Source organism: Chionomys nivalis, chromosome 1, assembly GCF_950005125.1.
Source record: "Chionomys nivalis chromosome 1, mChiNiv1.1, whole genome shotgun sequence".
Classification (NCBI taxonomy): Eukaryota; Metazoa; Chordata; class Mammalia; order Rodentia; family Cricetidae; genus Chionomys; species Chionomys nivalis.
The window spans coordinates 199,597,000-199,620,982 of NC_080086.1; the positions used below are offsets into that span (position 1 = coordinate 199,597,000).

The window sequence follows — 23,983 nt, forward strand, 5'->3', positions numbered from 1 at the left end:
GTCTATAATTTGTGGTCCTAAAGAAGCTAAACAAGAGGGTAAACCCAAGGAAAAACATACAGTTATCCTCCTGGCTATGGGAAATAGACAAGATTTCCGGGCAAAAAATGGAATCTTGGGGGTGGGGTGGGATGGGGGTGAGGGGAGATGGGGAGAGAAAAGTGTGAAGGAGAGGATGGGGGGAACTTGGGGAAACGGGATGATTGGGGATATAGGAAGGTTGGATAGGGGAGCAGGGAAACTCATATCTTAGTTAAGGGAGCCACCTAAGGGTTGGCAAGAGACTTGAACTTGGAGTGGCTACCAGATGCCCAGGGCAATGTCCCAGTTAGTTCCTTGGGCACCTGAGGATAGGGAACCTGAAATGAACCTATCCTATAGCCATACTGATGAATATCTTGCATATCACCATAGAACCTTCATCTAGCGATGGATGGAGATAGAGACAGAGACCCACACTGGAGCACCGGACTGAGCTCCCAAGGTCCTAATGAGGAGCAGAAGGAGGGAGAACATGAACAAGGAAGTCAAGACCACGATGGGTGCACCCACCGACTGAGACAGTGGGGCCGATCTATTGGGAGCTCTCCAAGGCCAGCTGGACTGTGACTGAAAAAGCATGGGATAAAACCGGACTCTCTGAACATGGCGGACTTTGAGAGCTGACGAGAGGCCAAGGACAATGGCACGGGGGTTTTGATCCTACTTCATGTTCTGGCTCTGTGGGAGCCTAGACAGTTTGGATGTTTACCTTCCTAGACCTGGCATATTCCTCATGTCCTTTACTTTGGCTTTCAGATTACTGATTCTGATAATTGAAATTCCGATTTCAGATCCTGATAATTGAAATTCTGCCTTCCCCTTCTCACCTCCCGCCCCCTTCTGAAATCTTGTGCTGGGAGAAGGAAAAGCTGAGGCTTTGGATGCAACTAGATGCAGAACTGGTCTGCTGGTGAAGGATTTACCATTTGTCAGACAATGTAGGAGAAACAGTTGCTGAGATAACGATGGGAGAGACTCTGTATTTACTGCTCTTTTTGCCACATGTTTAAAAACTAACTCACGTCAGAATCTGGAAGATGTCTCAGGGATCACTGTATCCCTTTGTCTTTCTATTCAAAGTTGCATCATTGATTAATCTTTTCTGCCTTTCACACACACACACAGACACACAAACACACACAGACACACAGACACACACACACAGACACACAAACACACACAGACACACACACATGCTTGTAACCCCAGCACCATACTCAACTTTGTAAGTATATGTAAAACAAGTTAAGGTCTGTCTAAACATCATTACACAATTTATGTCACTAATATCGAATATAAAGACATCATGGAAACTTGTCAGAAATAATGGTGGAGGTTGGAGGATCAAGAGTTCAAAGTCATCCTTCAGTCTTATAGCAAGTTCAAGGCCAGACTGAGCTACTTGAAAGTAGGTCTCGAGAAAAACAAAGGCACTGAACAGGGTTGTGGAGATGTGGGGTAGGGTGAAAATGTTTTACAGCCCAACAAACCTCTCTGCTGACACAATAATCCAAAGAGCAAATCAAACCGAATTAGAAAAATCCCAGTTTTAATGGATGCCAGTGCTCCCGGGTGGCCCTCCAGGTTCCTGCAAGGATGGAGATGGGAAGAAAGACTGGGAAAACTATGGAGAGGGAAAAGAAAGACCAGAAGACCATGGAGAGGAGAAAGAAAGACCCAGAGACCTCCTTCCTCTCATAACAGGATGCTGGAGTCTAAGTCTTACACAGGCCCTGGGCCAGCGATTTCAGCTACTGTGAGATCAAGAGTACAATAGCAGCGTCATGCTCCAAAGACGTCTGCCTCTCTGTATTTCTTGCTCTGGCTCTTATATTAACATGGCCCCTTTTCCTGTCCTTTTTTTCCTGGGTCTTGGAGGTACTGATATGGCTATTCCATTCAACAGTCCTTTATTCTCAGCACTTTGACCAATGTATATGCATCATATATCTTTTTTGGCTTCTTTGAGTAACCCAGGCATAAGCAAGTTTGAAGCATCTTCTGACAGATGCAGCAAATAGTCCAAGTCTAGTTTATTAAAAAACAAACAAACAAAAAACGGGGCAGGGGCTATTTAGGGAGAATAAATGTCAAGGAGCAGTGTCCAGAACTAGAATCCTGAAAGACCAGTTTGTATGAGTAGTTTGTGCCCTCTATAGGTGATAAGTAGGTTTGTGGGATTTGGCTTTGTCTTCACAGAAGGATCATGACCTTAGTCCACTCCTTCATGAATATAGCTACCACCTGTTGTCATTCCTGGACTTAGCATGTGTTTCTTCTAAGAAAATGGTGTCTCTACATCAAAAAGTGGCAGCTGATGAAATTTTGGCAGTAGGTATGATACAAAAAAAAAAAATCCTCAGAAAAGATTTCAAGCTTAGAAGCTGCAAGTATATTCATTTAAAACTGCAAAGAAAAACTATTCTCTGGCAAAGTTTAATAGTGAAACATAATAGTGAAAAAGGCTTAATGTTAGAAGGATAAAAAAAAAACACAAAATAACACATCAGAGCCTCCAAATAAATAAAGCAAAAACTGGTATTGTGGCCAATAGATGAATTTGGACTGGATTTTTACATACTCCAAACACCACGGTACAGAAGATAGGAAAATTGAATAGGAATATTGGAATATATGTTGGTATATATTGACTCTGATGAACAAAAAGTATAGTTCCCATATAGGAAAAAATGTACAAAACAAAAAAAAAACAGTGTGAAAATGTTCTTGAGTCTTTACAAAAGATCAAAATTAGTTATTCATCAAGGATAGAAGACCTCAAAATGTAGTACATGATCATGAAAGTTGGCCAGCTGTATTCATTTATCTAACCACTAATAATCTATCCTTCTAATAAACTCTTATTTTAAAAGTTATCTGTTTGTTTGAGCTAGGATCTCACTTTCTCATTCACGTTGACCTAGACTCACTTTGTAGACCAGACTGGTCTCGAACTCCTGGCAATCTGCCTGTTGCAGTATCCTGATTATTGAGATGATAGTTATGAAATTCTATGTCCAGCAGTTTTTCTTTCCAAAGTTTTTTTTAAAAAATCTGTATTGAATCTTTAGGAGTTTCACATCATATGCCCTAATTCTGTTCGCATTCCAGATCCCTCATATTCTCCCCATCCCTGCTGCATCCCCCCCATGAAAAAAAACAAAGCAAAGTAAGCAACAAACAAGTAAAAGCAACAACAACAACAACAACAACAAAACCCCCAATAAGCCCAAATAGAACAACAACAAAAAACCACACCTGAAACAGAAAAATCTCTGTTTCTCCTTCTCCCCTGACTCTCCATCATCTCTTCATTCATCCTGATGATATCAGAGGTTTTGGTGTATCATATAGTATACCCCTTTGTCCCATCGGCTTGACTGGCAACTATCCATTGCAATGAGTCATTAGTCTGATTCAAGACCTCTGATTTTTGGTATACCAACCTTACTAGATCCTCACTGGAGCTCTTCTGGGGTATCCTGTGTCTTGAAGGTCTTGGGGGTTTTGTTCCACAGGACCAGTCTCTTCATGAGCTCTAGCAGGACCTAGATGGGGTAGATGCTAGGGTGGGTCAAACTAAGGCCCAGCTGTGGGCCTAGGTGTTAACTAGGTAGGTCAGATAGAGCCACTGGGGTTACCCTTCTCGGGTGCAGTGATTGAGTCAGCTCCCCTACATTCATGTCCTCAGGGCAGATTCATCCCCGCCTTTGGCGAGATAAGCCATGAATTTTCACTTCTATAAACAAGGTTGGTTACCCCAACTGCACAGGATGTGCTTGCTCATACATAGGTGGGCGATACCTTAGGCAGGAAGTATGCTTGCCCACAATTGCACGAAGGTGGGAAGTGTAGGTGGGAAACTCTAATTGGTCTTAATAATAAAAACTCGGAGTCAGCTATCAGGGGTGAAAACTGAAGGATAAGAGAAACAGAGTTGTCAGTCACTAGAGTTCTTACCCATGCTCAGACCAAAGGGGAAATCCTGTCCACAGATTGCCTCTTCAGGCTACTCCTTAGACTGACTGCAAGCTCAGTTTTCTGCCTTATATATTCCTCTCTCTGCCCAACCACAGAGCTCCTATCTCCACCTCCCTAGTACTGCAGGGTTCACCTTTGTGTGAACTCTGTTTCTCTTTTACACAGATTTGATCTTGTGCAGCCCAGGGTGGCCTTGAACTCACAGAAATCAGTCTACGTCTATCTCCTGAGTGCTGGGATTAAAGGTGTGTGCTATCATTGCCTGGCCTCTGTGGCTAACTAGTGGCACTCTAATCTTCAGGCAAAGCTTTATTTGTTAAAACATAAACAAAATATCACCACAGGGAAGTACCATAGGTGTGGGTTTGGCCTCTATAGGCACCTGGCCAACGTATTTGAGGCCATTCTCTGGGAAACCTGGCCACTGCCCATCTTCCTGGCCAGTATTAAACAAAGCTTATTTTAATTGGATGATTGTCTATCTCTTCCTCCTCACCATGTTTAGGGTTAGTAATGGCCTGGACTTACTCTAGTTCATCAAGGACACAAGACAGGCCCGGAAATACGGTGACAAATACGGTGACCAATGTTCCTGCTGTAGTAACACAGATACTAAATGATGAGGCTCTTACCTCAAGCAGTGGCAATAAAAACGGACTATTAGATTCGATGACTGATGTGAGGAAGCAGTTAAACGGTGTAAAGACCTTCCTGTATGGCCACAGCAGGAAGGCTTGCTGGCTGAGGCGTGGGAAGAAATAAGTTTAGTTTGGGCCTTTATTGACCCGCTAAGATAAAATGTGGCTCTCCGGGTAGAAGGCAGCAGTTTTGTCTCATCCACTACGCTGTCATCTCCAAGCGTAGCCAAAAAACCTAGCTCTTAAATCTGGTTGAATAAATAAATGTAGCTGTATAGGACCCCATGTGAAGGATCACGAAGGAGGGTTAAATTTGGAAGCATGTCATCTGAGATGCTTTATTTGAAGCCACAGGAATGAGTGTGATCAGGGTAACTCCTGCTTCAAATCTGGCAAGTAAATAAACTATTAGAAAGGGGGTACTGGGGAGCTCTGGCCTCAGTTCACTGATATCTGTATTTATTTTGGAAGACTTGTTTTGGTGCACAAGCACACTACACAAGTATCACTTGTTAACTCCGTGGCCCTATACGAACAACCTGTTGAACAACACAAACAACAAATTGTAATTGGGTGGGTACGGGTGAGCCCACGGCCTCATCCTCCAGTCTGAGTCTGCAGAACCTCGTTTTTTCACAACTCCGATTGCAGGGCTCACGAAGGGCAGGTCTCACCAAAAGTCCGGGAAGCGACACCAGGGCGGGATAGGTGCAGCAGCCCGCGCCCCACAGAGGGGGCGGTGCCCGGGCCGCCAGTCCCGCTGACGCCACATAGGCCGACATCACCTCAGCGGCGCGTGGTGCAATCACAGCGCGCTTCGCCTCTGCCTCCGCCGCCTCCAGCCGGCTGGTCTCGAGATCCCTCCGCCAGGCCCTTCGGTGCCCGCTCCCGGCGCTGTGTTCCTTGGGATCGAGGGCCCTCGTGGCCCGCGGTCCTCAGGGCGTGGCCGTGTCTGCAGCGATCTCTTTCTTGCCCGAGCCCCAGTGCCATATGCAAAGCCCACTCCCGCAGGTCCCCTCGGTGGCGCAAGGATCCCCGAGTTCAGAGGGGGCGTGACCGCCAGAAGGCCCCGCCCTGTCTGTGACGTGCCGGTGGCGCGCGGCCGGCCGCCGGTGTGGGAGGTGCCCGGGCCTGTAGAGACCCGGAGGCCGGGGCCGCCTTGCGACGCCCACTAGTCGGCTTCTCCTGCTCCATCTTTTCGGAGAAGCAGCGGCGACCTCGGCCTCCGGCTCGTCAAGGGGGAGCGACGCGGCGGCCGGGATGGTGTTCCTGGGCTTGTTGCAGTCGGGCGGCTTGGTGCTGGGCCAGGCGATGGAGCAGGTCACAGGAGGCAACCTGCCCTCCACGCTGCTTATCGCCTGCGCCTTCACGCTCAGCCTGGTCTACCTGTTCCGCCTCGCAGTGGGCCACATGGTCCAGCTGCCCGCCGGGGCGGTACGTGCACCTCAGGGGTCCTCGTTCTGTGCCTGGGTCAACCTTGCGGTGGAGGGCGGCTGGGGGCCCGGGTGGTGGCTGCAGACGCCGGTGTTGCAGGGGATCCTGATCTTTGCTTTCGGTACTGGGGTCGTTGGAATCCGAATTCGGGGCTGTGCTGGCCGCCGCAGTTTCTGCCGTGGCAGTAACTTGCTTTGACCATCTGACTAGGCTCTCGCTTTGCAGCGTTTGTAGTTATAGCGATGGATGTGCAGACTGGTGTGTGTGTGACCTTTTGGATGGAGTTGGCTGGTCTTGGACGTGACTGTAAATGCAGAACGCTGTACTGGCTTTGCTGTTTCCTTTCGAGGTGTCCAGGATTTTTGTGAGGGCCTTGGTGGCGAGTAATATGGACAACAGCGGCCCCGGTGGTCGTCCCTCTCTATATTGCCTTGTGTGTTTAGTATCCTGTGCGCTATTAGAGGTAATGACTATTAATATCAGTGTCAGGGAAATTGTGGCCAGTTCATAAGTGCCTGAGGAGAGTGTGATACTGTTAAAATAATCTAACCTAGCACTACAGCAAACCACGAGCTCCAAGTCTCCCAAATGTTATTTGATGAATACCCTTTGTAATCAACATTTGGAAGCTATGGAAATCACTCCTTTGAAACCGACAAAAACGGCACTGTATCCAGCATTAAATCCTAACCAAGTTGCTTTTAAAATTTTTGTTTCAACCCGAACAAGCACTAGACAGTTACTATTTCTTACTTTTATTAGATATGCTGTGTTAAAAGCATTTTTTGGGCGAGGCCTTATTGTAACCCAGGGTGGCGGCGGTGGAACTTGCTCTGTAGGCAAGGCTCACCTTGGCACATCTTCAGCCTTCACGCCTTGGGTGGTGAGTTTGAAAGTGCATTACACACCCAGCTTCTACATTGCTGTGAGGAGATTGTATTTACCACCGGGAAGACAAAGGTACCTTATTCTGAAGTGCTGTGAGGTTTTGGTGTTTTGAGACAATCAAAGATGAGAGGAACATCATCTATTTTCATCGTTGCACGTTTTTTCCTCGCAGAGTCTTGGCAATCTGAAGATCTTATTTGGTGGCATCTAAAGCCCTTTTAAGACAAGCACTACAAAATTCCTGCTGGAGAAGGTCCATTCTCTCAAATATTGATGATTCTAGTTATTTGCAGTCAGAGAAGCATGACAAACTTCCTTTTCCCTGTAAATGTGAGAAACATTTTCTTTTCTGTAGTTTACTATTTGGCTTTTTCTGTTTCAGAAAAAGTCAGGCAAGACTCTGGGATTGAAAGGAGAGCTCGTAGGCGGCAGAAACTTTAGAAATGCAGTCAACTCTCCCTTTGTTTGCTCCACCTTTTTGCCTGAAGCCTCAATAATATTGGACGTTTTTTGTTAGCTACTGATGTTTAAAATTGCAGTGCCCTTCTGCCTAGTCATTTCTATTTTGAATTCTTTTTGACTATACTTTCTCTAAATATACTTTTTTTAAACAGTTATCTCAAGCTGGCTCTCTAACAACTCTTAATTAAATGAGAATTAAAATTTTCATTTTTTTTTTTTCAGAAAAGTCCGCCGTACATTTTCTCTCCAATTCCATTCCTTGGCCATGCAATAGCATTTGGGAAAAGTCCAATTGAGTTCCTGGAAAATGCATATGAGAAGGTAAGCCTTTTAGAAAATCAGAGGTGGAGAAACTAGTTTAGAGAAGTACTTTTCTTTAAATAGAAATGCATTAGATAAATGTTGTACCCTCTCTGCATATTGGCATTATTGAAAACATCTCTGGTTTAAGAGATAAAAGACCTTGTTGACCTGTTTAGCTTCCCAGAGTGTTTGTCCTGGGTTAGTCTCTACAATGTGAAGAAACCTGTCATTCTAACAATTATGTTTTAAAAAATAGTCTTAAATTTTATTTTCACTATTTATAGTCAAAGCTGACTTTTATCACTTTTCTTAATCATGTATCTTTGGGATTTTCTGTCTTTTATCCATTGCTCTGTTGATCCAGTGTGATTTCACTCTCAACTTGGACAATGTAGATATTTAAGTCCTTGCTGCTTTCCTCTGCAAACAGTGCTTTTGCATAGACTTCTTGTTAATCACTTCACTTGTTAATTATTTCAATTAATTACTTAAGAGAACTCTTTCCTTTGTTTTAATGTAATTTAAAATCGTTTTTAAGGATTTCATAAATGTACATATTGTATTTTGATCGTATTTACTTCCACTCCACTTTTCCCATTCCTCCTTGATTTTTCCCCCCATGTCTCTCTCTGAACTTTATGTTATTTTTTAAAAAATAAAGCCCTCAGTGCAATTCGTGCTGTTTGTATATGCATGGGTGTGGGGCCACCCATTAGAGCATGGTGAACCTGCTTCGGGCCACACCCTTAAAAAACTGACTCTTCAGCCCCTAGCAGCCATGAGTAGGTTGGGGCTTGCGTGTCACTCCTGCATCCAAAGTGTTCTCAACACTTTCCTTTTAAGATTTGGTTTTAGTTGTTTGGAAAGCCTGTGTGTCTCTGATAGTATGTGCGTCTAAATGCAGCTGTTTGCCACGGCCAGAAGAGGGCATTAGATCTCTAGAGCTACAGCTACAGCTGGCAGCTACCCAGTGTGGGTGCTGGGAACTGAACACAGAGCCAGCTCCCCAGTCTCTGTTCTTATACCGCACTTTTCCTGACTTATGCAAGACCTTTTGTTGTAATGATTCTTTGACGTCATTCAATTCATGGATTCTGGAGATCAAACTCAGGTTGTCAGATTTGATGGCAAATGATTTTACCCATAAGCTATCTCATCAACCCCGATAAATTAGTTTTTAACAAAAAGGAAGAGTTATGTTCTTATAACGATTATTAAAGAATTCTATATAGTCAACATAAAGCAAAACAATAATTAAAATCAACTCACATATTACCTATATATTCAATAATGGAGAGCAACCGACTGAGCTAACAGTAGCACCTAATGATCAAATACATTAGAATTCTGATGTTTTGCATGGTAGAAAATATTTTCAGGATAAACTGTGGAGAAGAACAAGCCATTATATTTACGCTGCTTTTGTGATGAAGACAGGAGGTATAATATGGTCAGATGAAAACAGCTGCTTAAGTTCATGAGTATTTGGAACTTTTCCTTTTATTCTGTGATGTAAGGGGTGTTTTTTTCACATTACGTTTCTTTTTCAGTATGGTCCTGTATTCAGCTTTACCATGGTGGGCAAGACGTTTACTTACCTCCTGGGGAGTGACGCGGCTGCACTGCTTTTCAATAGTAAAAATGAAGATCTGAATGCGGAGGATGTCTACAGTCGACTGACAACTCCCGTATTTGGGAAGGGGGTTGCATATGATGTGCCAAATGCAGTAGGTGGCATGTCTGTCTTGGATAAAACACAAACCTAAACTATAGTAGAGTAGTTACATCTAGTTGTGTAATATTACACCTTTGTAATGCAGGACTAATTTCTTCTTCGACTTAAGAAATTAGAAATTTTGTGATATTTAAAAAAGAAACTATGGGGAGCTGTTTAAGGGATGGGTATTTTATTATGCTTGTTGTCAAGGCTAAACAAATTTTTAAATGGTTTTCCTATACAAAGAAATAGACTCAACAATAATTTAGCATATTGGGATTTGACTTGAGAAAGGAACAAGAAAATACCATTATTCATCAAAAGGACTTCTTACTACTTGGGGGTCTAGTCCAAGAGTTTGGAGTTGAAAATTGTTGACATCAGAACTCTTCTTGAGCCATCTGTGGTGACTCATACCTGCAATCCCAGTATTTGGGAAATTGATGCAGGAGAATCTTGAGTTCAAGCCCAACATGGACTGTAGTGTGAGATCTGATCTTTAAAAAAAAAAATTCTTTTAATCTGTCTACTCTGGGTATGGAATATTTTCATATTATGTTTACCTGCTCCCAAATTAGCATATTGATGTGTTATGAGTAGAACATAGTTAGGTAATGGGGATGGTAGTGAAGAGTCAATATTAATATTTCTGGGGTTAGGAGTAGTAGAAGAAAGTCTCCCCTTTTGTAAAAGCAATGGTTTTCAAAAATTTTTGCCCAAATTTATCTCTTTATTATTTTAAATATTTTATTAGAATTTTTAAAGTTTAAATGCCTCAAAGGGCTATTAGTTCAAAAATTATTTTATTTAGGCTGTTCTAAATTTCTGGAAGATAGTGTGATATCTAGAAATGTGATGAGAACATAGTTGAAGGAGGACATAGTGAAGTGTAATGAACTTTTGGGAAAGTGTATTGAGTGGTTTGCAGGCGGATCTCTGTAAGTTCGAGGCCAGCCTGGTCTACAAGAGCTAGTTCCAGGACAGGCACCAAAGCTACAGAGAAACCCTGTCTCGAAAAACCAAAAAAAAAAAAAAAAAAAAAAAAGAATACAACCAAGATCGGGGAGTGGGTCTCTGAATAAAGAGTGGTGGGACATTAGAAGGTGAGAGGTAGGATTCCTGATGGATCATTTTCTAGGATTCAAGGAGAGGAACCCCTTCCCATTTTTTTTTTTTTTAAGTTTCCATATGTGGTTTAGTTTTTAGAAATCCTATTATTGTTTTTGTTTTCAAATTTAAGAATGTTTTCTTTGTTATGTAGCTAGAATAATCTGATGTATCTTAGAATAAAATAAAAAATGTATTTTAATATTGTGTACCCTTAATTTTTTTAAAGATTTTTTTGGAGCAGAAGAAAATGTTAAAAAGTGGCCTTAACATAGCCCACTTTAAGCAGTATGTTTCTATAATTGAAAAAGAAACAGAGGAATACTTTCAGAGTTGGGGAGAAAGTGGAGAAAGAAGTAAGTAAAATCATTACATTGGTCCTATTCTTTTCTGTTTATGTGTGTGCAGAACAAAGTACAGTATGTGTAGAACTGCTGTCTATCTAATGGTTTGGGAAGTGTGGATGACTCTGCAGTTGTAACACCAAATGCAGTCTTTAGTGTGCACTTCTAAGTATTGTCTTCTGAGAGCAGTTGGTGTATCTATACCAGGAGCAATATCTGCTTATAGGCCAGTGGGGCCGAGGCAGCAGGTCACCACCCCCTGATGTTGGCTGTAAGCTCCTATAAAAGATGTAGGAACTTTAATATCACTATACCTGAAGCTGCTGTGATGATGTGTTTTCTAGTCACAGAAGGCGCTGATGTGCACATTAGAATGCCTATTGTTTGTTTATTTGTGAAGGCCCTTGCTGTATAATCCAGGCTAGCTTCAAACTGGGGCCAGAGGGGCAGTGTGGCTTCGGTTTCTTGCCTCCAGAGTTTTGCACAGCTATGTAGCTGTCTGAAGACTTTGGAGGATGAATAGGTTTCATAAATATTGGGTATATTCCAATTTCTATATATCCATTTTTTTCTTCACAATTTCTTTATGTGTTAAAGAAATTATTTTAAAAGATTTTTGAAAATTGTAATGAGAATGATCTTTTCTTCCTCTTAGATGTGTTTGAAGCGCTCTCTGAGCTCATAATTTTAACAGCTAGCCATTGTTTACATGGAAAGGAAATTAGAAGTCAACTCAATGAGAAGGTGGCCCAGCTGTATGCAGATTTGGATGGAGGTTTTAGCCATGCTGCCTGGCTGCTGCCAGGTTGGCTGCCTCTGCCCAGTTTCAGGTATGGATAAGGAGCACTCTGCACTTGTTACTGTGCTGTTTGTGTACTTTCTGATTTGGGCTCATTAGGAGCCTCCATTTTATAAGAATTCAAGACAGTTTATATAGTGAGTTCATTTAAAGTAAGCTTTATTTTATTGAGAAGGTAGTTTGTTGTCTCTTGTAATATTTTGCTTACCTAATGTATCTTCTTACTCCAAGAAGTCGCTAAGCTGTGCTTAGAGCCATGACCTTTCTAAAGCACTTGTTTGAAAGCCTTGCTGGCTTTTCAGTACTTCTCTTGGGCCCTTTCTTTTGGCTGTTTGTGCATTTATTTGATTTTGTTTGTTTCCTTGCTAACTGTACTGTAGTTTCCTTAAGGGCAGGAACTGCCTGTGATTCATAGCAGTGTGGTCTTTAGGACTTGGTGTGGAGCTCAGGTCTTGATAACTGCTTGCTTTCCTCCCTTTCTAGGTTGTTTCTGTTTGTGTGAGATGGAATTAAACTATTAGCTTTGTTCCATTGATATCCACCCCTTTATTTTTGTTTGTTTTTGTTTTTGTTTCGAGACAGGGTTTCTCTGTGTAACATTACTGGTTGCACTGGAACTCTCTATAGATCAGACTGGCCTCAAACTCACAGAGATTCACCTATCTCTTTCTCCTTAGCGCTAGGATTAAAGGCGTGTGCCACCACCACCTGGCTCACACCTTCTATTTTGCTGCCAAATAAAGGCTATTACAGTGAAAGAGCAAGCCCAGGGAGGGTCCCTGGAAATCAGCATTTATAAGGAACTTTGCAGTAAAAACAAAAAACAAAAACGAAAACCAAAGCAACCGAAAAGAAATGCTTGTATGCATATTGTGCTGGCATGCACTGCACTGCTCCTCACCCATAGTTTCTCTTACATAACATCGTCTTGTTTCTACCTCCTCCATTTCTTGGTTCTTGTCAAATTTCTAGTGCTTCATGTTATAGCCTGATATTTCCCAGTTTTACTCAAACCAAGTGGTTTAGTGAAATTATTCCATGTACTTTTAATTTTTTGTTACTAAACCTTACTAAACACATGTTCTACCTCTAAGTCAGAGCCCCACTGTTTACTTACTTATTTAAACCTTTGCCCTCATCCCTCTCTTTTACTCACATTATGATGTTGAAATGGAATCTTCCTTTCTGTGTGTATTATCTCAATTGTCTTCAACAGTAGTGCTTTAAGTGAAATAAGGCAGTTTTCATTAGAGAGTTTGTTGGGCTTTTAGGAGTCAGTATTACTTTTTTAAAATAAAGATTTTATCTTTGCCTCTTGTCTCTCTCTTTTGTTGCTCTGTGTGGTGTGTCTTGTGTGTGTGCGCACATGAGTGCTGGCATTTGCAGAGTCTAGAGACATTGTCTGTCAGCTCAAACAGCCGGTAACACCAGCTCCAGGATTTCTGCTGTTTGAGCTGTCAGATGTGGGTTCTTGGAATTCAACTCCCAGTCTCTGTAAGAGCTCTACTGAACTACTGAGCCATCTTCTCCACCTCAATATTGCTTGGTTTTAGAGTCTTGTTGTTGCTCACTAGCTATGTGGATTGAGTGGAGGCTCTTATGAATTGGAGGCAATGAGCACACTGATCAAAGGAAAGGTTTTGAAGCTGGAGCGTGTGTTTTGACACAAGGACTTTTCTTCATGCAAAAAAAAATATGCAGTTATAGAAAGTCGCACTTCTGTAGTGCGACTTGGTAGCTTTGAGGATTGATTTGGAAAAATTAGACCCTTATGTTAATTTAGACATGTGTTATGTTGAACTGGAAAATGCTTGTAAGGCAATGTCATGCTTATTTATCTAGGTTGTGTGTTAGCAATATGAGCTATGTTGACTAGCTTTGCACTAAGAACTGTCGGCATGACTACAATGTGAGTTCACAACTCATTTTTGTTGACTTAGTTTTCTGTCCTGTCTGGTTCCTGCAGTCGTTAAGTCCCAAAGAATCACACAGAGGTCTACATCAATTGTAAACTGATTGGCCCAGTATCTCAGGCTCTTCTTATTAATTAATTCTTATAACTTATATTAGCCCATAATTCTTGTCTGTGTTGGCCACGTGGCTTGGTACCTTTTTCGGCAAGGCAGTCACATCTTGTGTCCTCTGTGTCTGGGTAACAACAGCAGGCTGAGCTTTCCTATTCCCAGAATTCTCCTGTTCTCGTCCCCCTGCCTCTACTTCCTGCCTGGTTGCCCACCTATACTTTCTGTCTGGCTACTGGTCAGCAGTGTTTATTAAAATACAATTGACAGGGTATAAACCATTGTCCTACAGCACTTTCTTTCTGGTTCTAAGTTTTTGTCACTTACTTAGGTTAGTAAACTAATGTTTTATGTTTGGTATTAGTTTAGAATATGAGTCTATAGAATAATTACTCTATTGAAAATACTCTGGTTTTAAATTGTAGACGCAGGGACAGAGCCCATCGAGAGATCAAGAATATTTTCTATAAGGCCATCAAGAAACGCAGGCAGTCTGAAGAAAAAGTTGATGACATTCTCCAAACTTTACTAGACTCTACATACAAGTAAGAACTTGTATCCCACGTTAAGCTGAAAGTACAACTTGTACGTGAAAATGTAGATTGCTGGTATTTCCGGTTAAAGAGTAAAGGCAGTGGGGCAATAAACTGGTACTTGTAAATTGTAGAGACACGAAGCGCTGCGCCCTTGTGCCTTATTGCAGCCCCAGAAGCAGGCATAGGCAGCGTCAGCAAATCAACTGGAAGGAAGGCTTCCACGTCTTGCTTTCTCCTGGTTGCTCTTTTTTTTTTTTTTTTTTGGTGGGGCAGGCACTGGGGACCCTGATTGGTAGTAGGTAAGAAGAGAGTTGATTATGTCCATAAATTGTGTTAATGTTAAGTGTGTGGTTCATCCCCAGGGACGGGCACCCTCTGACAGATGACGAGATAGCAGGGATGCTCATCGGACTGCTGCTGGCAGGACAGCACACCTCCTCCACCACCAGTGCCTGGATGGGCTTCTTTTTGGCCAGAGATAAACCGCTTCAAGAAAAGTGCTACTTAGAACAGAAAGCAGTATGTGGTGAGGACCTGCCTCCCTTAACGTATGAGCAGGTTTGTGCACAGTTTGAGGCCTTCTGTTCACTATAGCTCCAACTGCTGATAGGCTTTCAGAGACTTTTCTATAAGCTTAGGGAACAATAAGAGCCAAGCGATTGCTTCTCTAAACTTCACAGGTGGATTTCGTACTGAGGCTTTAGCGTGCTCTACCTTGTTGCTTTGCTGCTTAGCTTTAACATCTGGCCTCTGTACATGGACTATATCATATGTATGTTGTAGTTTTTTATAAAGTGTAGGAGCTTTGGAGTACATGGAATTCTGTGGCCTGTGTTTGGGTAGAAATGATATAAGCACTCCACGGAGCTTGCTGGGCAGGAAAGCAGGAGAGGACTCATTCACCGAATAACTAGGCAGCTACTTTTGAAGCACGCCCTGGTCTTATCCTTTTTCTATTATATTTTGTTTAGATACTTTATTAAAATGGTATGTTACATCCAGATATTCTTACATTCCTGGGGTAAATCCATATATATGTATGTATATATGTTTCTCAATTTTTTTATATAAGCATAGTATATAAGTATATATATATACATAGTATATATAAGCATAGTATATGTTATAGACATATATAATAGAGAATATACAGCTGTAATTTTATTGTATCATCTTTGACTGGTAATATGCCAATTACCTCTTACGAATTAACTTCTTTCCCTACTAGTTAACCTTAATTACTCAGAGGGTCTAATGATTCCTCATTATTAATCTTTTAAAAATGCCCCACTACTTCCTACCATCACCATATGAACCTTTGGATTACACTTTTTTTTTTCTTTTTTTTTTTTTTTTGAGAGTTTCACTGTGTAGATCGTGATTGGTTTAGAACTTGCTATGTAGACCAGGCTGACCTCAACTTAAGAGATACCTGCATTGACCTCCTGAGTACTAGTGGCTGGTGAATATTTAATGACATCCAAGCTGTAACAGAGGGATAAGGTTCATCCATGTTGGAGCATGTGTCAGTATTTCAATATTTGTCTCCAATAATATTCTATAATAGGCACATACTGCATATTACTTATTCATTTGTCCATTTTTTATATATTTGGGTTATCTCCACTTTATGAGGTCCATACCTAGGAGTGAGATTGCTGGGTCATACAGCAGTACATGTTAATGGATTGAACTTCTAAAATGTTTTCCAAACATGTGCTCACTTTTTAACTTTGTCAGCAGCAATGTGTTCTGATGTTTACGATTCTCCTGGCTGTAATGTATGTGACGTGGTCTTTTGAGCTAAGTGACTTTCCCCTGATGACTGAGTATTTTAAGATGTTTTCTTAGGAGACTGTCTGTTCAGATCCTGCTTCTTTTAATAAGGCTGCCTTTCACTGTCCTGAGCAGTTGTGTGTTTACGAGAGGTGTGAAGACTTACTTAGCCCTCCGTTTTCTTCTTCGTTTCCTTCTACTTTTTGGTCTTTGTCCTGTTTTGGATTAAACTTGAATATAATGTGAGATAAGGACCCTTGTGCCTGTTCTGTGTGTAGAGATCCATTTATCCCAGCACTGTGTGTTGAAAAGACTACTTTCCCCCAGAACGGGCTTGTCAGAAACTTATTGGCCACAAATTTAAGGCTTTATTTCTGAATTCTGAATTCCATTCTATCAAGATGAGTGTCTAGCTTATGAGTTAACTATATGTTTACTTCTGTAAGTTTTAAATTTCAGAGTGTGGCTCTAATCTTTTCCAACTATTATAGTTATTCCTAGTTTATTCAATTTTTATTAGAAGTTTAGAGGAGATGGGTGGAGCTGGAGGGAGGACGGAGGGGGAATTGTGGTGGGTATGTAAAATAAAATACAAAAAGAATTTTAGAGTCAGCTTGTCAATTTCTGTGAGCTTGTGATTGAATGCACCACATTTGGGAGTATTGCCATCCTATTAGGTTTTAGACACACCTCCATGAACATGGCATCATGGTGTAGCTTTTCCTTATTTTTGGTCTTTTTAATTTCTTCCAACATTTTTATTTATTTTTTACTTTTCATTGAAAAGGTTTATACCCCTTTGTTAAACGTATTCTTTTTATTCTTTCAACGTGTTGTTTCTTATTTATTGTGTGCGCTATGTGCCTGTGTGTGCCATGGTGCCCAGGAGGTGGCAGAGGGCAGCACGGAGGAGCTGCTTCTCTCCACTGCATGCGTCAGCAAGCTTGGCAGCAAATGCCTTTTCCTTCTGAGCCATCTTGCCGGGTCTTAAGTATTCTTTTTATGTTCATTCTCATGCCAGTTCAAACCCGCTATTGATCTACTCGAGTGAAAGTCTTACTTTTATCTTCCAGTTGCAGAATTTTTATAATTTTTTAAAAAACTATTCTCTATTTCATGAGGTATTGTTATATTGTTTCACACTTTAATTCTTTAGGCCTAATTTTGTTTTTGTTCTTTGAAGGTATTTATAATAGTCTGTTTAAATTCATTTAGTAAATTCAGTGTGTTTCCTTATTGGAGGTTGTGGTCATGGCTGCCCATTTCCTTTTGAGGGTTGCAGGATGGGCAGTTAGAAATGCAGGTGTGCTCCCTGAGGTCAACTGGTAGCTGCTGAGAATGTTGGAGAGGGAGAAGGAAGGGTCAACAGAGCAGTGGCCAACAAGGAAAATGGACACGCCCCGTGTGCCTCCAAGTGGCTTCTGACTGCTATCCCATTGGTGATTTCTGTTCTCTTCCTATATTACTAAATTTTAATACTCTATAAGAGGCTAGTTGCTTTAGTTTAAAAAAAATCCAATTTAATGATAGTTCCATTAATCTTCCTTTCGTGGTAGATATGAGCTGTAGTTGTAGTTTTTAGTTTCTTTTTTTTTTTTAAGTTTCTAATATTTTTGTTGAATTTGCTACATTGAAAAGCAGTAGCAGCTCTAGAAATGAGATCCTTAACCCCGAGGTTTGTTCCTTCTGCAGGGTTTGTAAACATGTGTGATCCTGTCTATGTTCAGTGACTCTCATAAACAGATGAATAGGGTTCTATGATGTCTGCATTCATCTGTATTCAGTGAACTCTCCTGTTTATTTCTGTGGCCACATAGTGATTAGAGACTTTGTAAATCTTTTTTGTTGTTGTTTTGAGATAATCATCTCACTATGTCTTTCTAACTGGGCTGGAATTCATTGTGTAGACCAGCCTGGCTTTGAACTCCCAGATATCTGCCTGCCTCTGGGATTAAAGATGCTGCCATTCCTGAGCATATCAATTAGAGATTTTTTAAACTGTCTTGAACTCAGCTTTTGAACATGTTCATGGCATGTTATCAAGAGTGCTTCAGGAGGCTACAGTGGTGTGTGCTGGTCATCCCAGGTGGGAGACGGGATCGCTGTCCTGTCAGTGCTGCTTTCCTGTGCAGTGCATGCGGCTTCATGCCCAGGACTTTCAGGGTCTCTTGTCAACATTCCATTTTCATTTTCCAGGTGTTGTCTTGTTAAGTATCTGGTTTTATTAATTGTACCACTACCTCAGGTACTTACAGTATTAAACAATGTCTGCTGGATATTTCTTTTTTGTTTTTTCAATATAAGTTCTCAATGTAGCCAAGGCTGCCTCAGCTTCTGGATGTGGGAGGGAGGTGCTGCTCTGTCTGGCTCTTCTCGGCATATTTGCTCTGCCCTCTCTGAATAGCGAGGCTGTAGCTGCCGTGCTTTGCTTTCCAAGGCTCCCACTGATCTGCAGTGTAAGGTAACACCAAGCTTGCTTTGCTCACCAACATACAGCATTGTTTTTTCTTGAATGAACTTATGGTAGATTGTTATATGCCTTTGTCTAATTTGTCAGAGTTTTGAAAAAGTTGACACTGATTATTGAAAATCTCAGTTTTTCAAAGAGTGAATTTTTTTGGTCTTTAACCATACAGTTGCCCCTCTCCGTGTTATTTTGGTCCCCACTTTTCCCATTGACTGAGTGACCTTCCCAGCCATTGTGAATTAGTTACCACTGCCCCATTGACTGAGTGACCTTCCCAGCCATTGTGAATTAGTTACCACTGCCCCATTGACTAGGTGACCTTCCCAGCCATTGTGAATTAGTTACCACTGCCCCATTGACTAGGTGACCTTCCCAGCCATTGTGAATTAGTTACCACTGCCCCATTGACTGAGTGACCTTCCCAGCCATTGTGAATTAGTTACCACTGCCCTTTTACTCTCACACTGGCTAGAAAATTAAAATAATTTTCTCCTACTGTGGAGGTATGGTGAATATTTGTGTGTGTATGGGAGGAAATACCAGAGATGATCCTTGATTTTTTTTTTTTTCTTTTAAGCTGAAGGATCTGAATTTGCTTGACCGATGCATAAAAGAAACATTAAGACTGAGACCTCCTATAATGACCATGATGAGGATGGCCAGGACCCCTCAGGTAAGTCTCGGCTAGATTTCCCTGCCTAGGGCCCAGTTTCAGAGAGAATATTTTAAATTATAAACGTAAAAACCGTCATTATTATAAATGTATGAAAATTGTTACATAATTACAAATAGTAAACATGCAACTCTAATTCCAATTATGTTATTACTTTTTATTTAACAACTGTAGTTTTTAAAGATTAGAGGTTCATTTCTTTGTTGGATTTAGATATAATATGGTATTTTGTAAAAATTATAAGTGTGAATTATATAGGTCAGATTATGAAAGGTTTTGAAATTCTACTCTGCTTTGAGCTGGGTTTGTATATATGCTTCTAGTTCAGTATTGGCCCACTTGTAAATCAGTTTAAGATAATTTCAGTTGGTTTATCATCTAGACAGTTTTTAAACGTATGTATAGTTCACCTTGTTTGGTACCATGTTGAAACATTCTCTAATGAGATGTCTTCTTTCTCACTCTGTAGACTGTGGCAGGGTACACCATTCCTCCAGGGCATCAGGTGTGTGTTTCTCCTACTATAAACCAAAGGCTGAAGGACTCCTGGGTAGAACGCTTGGACTTTAATCCTGACCGCTACTTACAGGATAACCCAGCATCAGGAGAGAAGTTTGCTTATGTGCCGTTTGGAGCTGGTAAGAGGGCTGCTTACATTTTAGGTTAAAGTGTTTGCCTCTGTTATTTGTTTTTCTTCAGTAAAACAACTTGAGAGAAGTGGGGATGGGGGAGATAGGGAAGGAGAGAGAAAGATTTGGGGAATTGACTCTGTAAAATCTGTAAAATATTTCCTAAGTCTAAGGATATATCTTTGTATAATGCTCCATTGCTCTGACCCACATCCTTTTATTTGTTCCAAATATATGAAGACCTTGAAATTCAGATCATTATTTAATAAGTACACTTAACATGAGATACACAGGATTGTAGATTAATAATTGAAAGGGCCCTTAGTTCTGTAGTTTAGATTCTGAAATGAGAGAGGCAGCATCGCTAAAGTGGTGCCTGTTTCCACTGCTGTAATGCACTGGACTGGTCCTGTGCCTTATGCAGCAGTACATTCCATTTCAGATGGTCCTGATCACGGTCTTGGCTTTTCTTCATCCCTGTGTTAATATTGTAGAGTTTCTATAGCTAACATAATCTGGGTCTCTAAAACCAAGATTGTCTGTCACCTTCCCATTCCGGAGGCCAGTTGTCTGAAATCAAGGGTGTTGGCAGGGCCATGCTCTCTCAAGGCTTTGAAGAAGGCTTCTTGCTTCTTCCTAGTTCTAGAAGTTGCTGACAATTCTTGGCTTGTGGCTGCATCTCACTCCAGCCATTGCTTTGTTTTTCCTATTTATCTGTTTATACTTTTTATATAACATTGTAAGTAATCAGAATTTATCAGTTCTTTTGTTGATTCAGTTAGGATATTTCTGGCTATTAACTTCTTACTTTAAACCAGACTTCTTGAATATGGACTAATGTAAGTGGCTCCCTTAAATGTGGCTCCCACAAATAAATGCTTAAGGGGCTATGCAAACATGGTGGTAAGCCGTGCTCAATTTTATTTTTTCTTTAGCAAAAGATATTTACAACAAAGATGTCCCAATGTCTCCTCTCCCCTCCCCTCCCCTTTTCTCTTCTCTCCTCTCCTCTCCTATTTTTTTTTTTTTTTTTTTTTTTTTTGAGACAGGATCTTACTATGTACCTTTCAATGGCCTGGAGCTCTATCTGTAGAGTTCTTCTACAGGTTGGCTTCTAATTTATGGAGATCAGCTTGCCTCTGCTTCCTGAGTGCTGGGATTAAAGGCATGCACCATAATGCTGGGCCCAGCCAAAATTTTCCAGACTTAAAACATTATGACATTGTCTTTTTCCAGCCTCATGTCATAAATGTGATTTCCTGTTCTTTACTAAACCTTAATGACTTTAGTATTGATAGTCTAGGATCGTCTTGAACTGTTTTGATGGGAGAAAGGGATGGACTTGTATTCTTAGATTCCCCTCACACCCGTAGTTTAGTCTTGTTAGTCCAGCATCTTCTCAGCTTGATGTAAGGCTGAGAACCAGATAGACTCAGATTCTTTCTGAACTCTGTTCTGTCCCCTTGATCTATTTGTTGGTCCTTGTCTGTAACCATACTGCACTGGTTCCGGGACCTTGAGTCATGTGATCAAATTTGAAATCAGCCTAAATTCTTTAGTGTAGTCCATGCTTAAGGTTGCTCTGGCCTTGTTTCCCTGTGCATTTCATAATTTCTCAGCTTTTGTAGATTTTGATTCTAGTATAGATGTTATTTTGGCTTTATTAAATCCCCTTCTGTTATCATTGTACTGGACAAAATGAATTTTGATTCACAGGATCACACTGGATGTAACACCGGAGCTCTCTTGGGACCCATATTCTACACATACCCAAGCTAGATTACCATTTTATGATTTGAACCTTCTTTGTTTGTCCTCCATAGTACTAAATTTCACAAAATGTTATCATAATCACCTTCATTTTCCTCCAACACTGAAAATTCCTGGGCTTTTTATAGCATCACTTTTGGTACAAGGTGTCACCCTTTTATTGTACTGTCGCGTGTCCCCGCTCCCTTAAAACAGATGTCACTTCGAGCCGAGAGAGGTAAGAATTCAACACTTATTCTGATGAAAACTTTTTTCTTTTTTTAAAAACAGGACGGCATCGTTGTATTGGAGAAAATTTTGCATATGTTCAAATTAAGACAATTTGGTCTACTATGCTTCGTTTGTATGAATTTGACCTCATCAATGGATACTTTCCCAGTGTGAATTATACAACAATGATTCACACCCCTGAAAACCCAGTAATCCATTACAAAAGAAGATCAAAATGAAAAAGGAACAAGGTAATGACTGCAAGCGGCAGCTTGAGAGAGAATGAAGCTTATGAAACAACTTTCAGTGTGTACTGTTTTTTTGAGTGTGTAATTCTGAAAGCCAGTTTGATTTTAATGTCTTATTAATGCAGGTGATTTTTAGCAAATCTAATGGCATTTGAAACAGTTTATAATAGTTTTGATAGGACTTCATGGAAGTCAAACTTTTGAGTTAGAAATTGTTTCCGGGAATCTAGATAGTTGTCTTGAGAATACAGTGTTCAGGTGTTAACTTCAGAAGTACACATTGTTCCAAGGAGACCACTTTCACGAGTGTATTCTGTAAGTTTAAAAGCCTAGTCAGATTCTGCAAATTGTGTGTAAAAATGTGAAAGGGTAAAGAATAAGCTCCCTCCCAAAGCTTCAGATGAAAGCGAACACTAGTTAGATGGAGTGATGTGTCCTTTGAAATTTTAACTTGAAGCACAGCTGCAGGAAAATGGCAGAGACATCGGACCATGCCTTGATAGCCATGTTTCCTAAAAATAATAAATACTAAAAAGTACTATGTTACCAGCTCCACGTGGTCAAATTTTGGTGAATCTTTATGGGATTTGATTGTGATTGCTTGAGGTTCTTTGTATCCTCTCCAGAATACAGTTAGAGAAGTTTCAATAAGATCTTGAGACCGGTGACTTCTGGGCTTTAGGTTGGAATGAGAAATGGTGATGACTGGTTGCATTCTGTGGGAGCTGTGTTCAGGAGCCCTAACCTAACCAATTGTAACCATGGGCCCAACTCTGACATGCCTGTCATCATACTGGAGGAGTCAAGATGATTCTGTGGCCATGTGTGATGCTTGTGCCTAGCACTTAAGGCTGAGGCAGGAGGATTTTGAATTTGAGACCAATGTAGGCTGCATAGTAAGACTGTCTCGTCTCCCCCCCAAAAAAAGAAAAGGAAAGAAATACCCTCCCCCAAATAACTTTTTTTTTCCTAAAGTATGTTACAGTTTTAAGAGGCTTAAAGACTCTGTATGAAGGCAAATCTCTGCTGTTAAAGGTTTCACATTAAAAATGTCTGACAAAAATTTAACCGGTCTATTCATGAATTTAAATTGTGTACACAGTGTAAGCACAGTTCAAAGGATCTGAGAATTTGGAAAATTAGATCCTATTTGTATGAATTAGACTCCTGTTGGTAGTGCCTTTGGGTTATGAATTTAGGCAAGTCACTAGTGTTATCAGCTCCTCGTGAGCAACCAGGTATTTTTTCAGTAGTTGTTGAACTCACAGTACACTTTTTTTCTCCTTTTTGCTACAGTAGCTATTAGATTACTTCTAGGTCATAGATGCTGTATTTGCATGCATCTATGCATGCACAACTTTTATTAAAGGTTGATGATTGTTTCTTTTTCTTTTTTTTTTTTTTTTGGTTTTTTTCGAGACAGGGTTTCTCTGTGGTTTTGGAGCCTCTCCTGGAACTAGCTCTTGTAGACCAGGCTGGTCTCGAACTCACAGAGATCCGCCTGCCTCTGCCTCCCGAGTGCTGGGATTAAAGGCGTGCGCCACCACCGCCCGGCTTGTTGATGATTGTTTCTATGTAATGCATTTTCTTTACTTTATTATTCTGAGAAGGGTTCTAGACTTAGATTTGTAGATTTGTGGCACAGAGTTGTGACTCTTGAGTAAGGCTGGCCTGTTTACTGACTAGTTTTAGACTTGACATATTTTCAGTGCTGGGAGTTAAATAAAGGGCCCAGGCACTAGAATTCAACAGAATTAGGTTTTGATCACAGATCAGTTACTGAGAATAACACAGTAGAGACCTAAGGCCATAGGAGGTTGATGGTCCATCCAGCAGTGGGGCAGACTCAGCTGGCAAGCACTTGTCCATCCACCTTTTTCCTAGAGAACGGCCTTGACTTGGCAACTGTATTAAAAGGTTTTTATGCACAATTTTCCC

General features: G+C 41.0%; 1 protein-coding gene across 1 annotated transcript; it reads left to right on the forward strand.

Annotated features, from left to right (window-relative positions):
* The first annotated feature begins 5,730 nt into the window (after window positions 1-5,730).
* Window positions 5,731-23,113, forward strand: LOC130874333 (lanosterol 14-alpha demethylase). Its single transcript, XM_057769546.1, has 10 exons — window positions 5,731-6,095; window positions 7,668-7,766; window positions 9,299-9,475; window positions 10,802-10,928; window positions 11,572-11,746; window positions 14,162-14,281; window positions 14,635-14,830; window positions 19,093-19,188; window positions 19,658-19,826; window positions 21,858-23,113. The coding sequence occupies exons 1-10, from the start codon at window positions 5,922-5,924 to the stop codon at window positions 22,034-22,036; spliced, it is 1,512 nt and encodes a 503-aa protein (XP_057625529.1). The 5' UTR covers window positions 5,731-5,921; the 3' UTR covers window positions 22,037-23,113.
* Window positions 23,114-23,983: the final 870 nt, after the last annotated feature.

Excerpts from the sequence above, each read along its gene's own strand:
- LOC130874333 (XM_057769546.1), top strand. The coding sequence starts at position 5,922 with ATGGTGTTCCTGGGCTTGTTGCAGTCGGGCGGCTTGGTGCTGGGCCAG. Across the intron at positions 11,747-14,161 it reads CTGCCTCTGCCCAGTTTCAG|ACGCAGGGACAGAGCCCATC; the intron begins GTATGGATAAGG and ends TTTAAATTGTAG. Across the intron at positions 19,827-21,857 it reads TTATGTGCCGTTTGGAGCTG|GACGGCATCGTTGTATTGGA; the intron begins GTAAGAGGGCTG and ends TTTTAAAAACAG.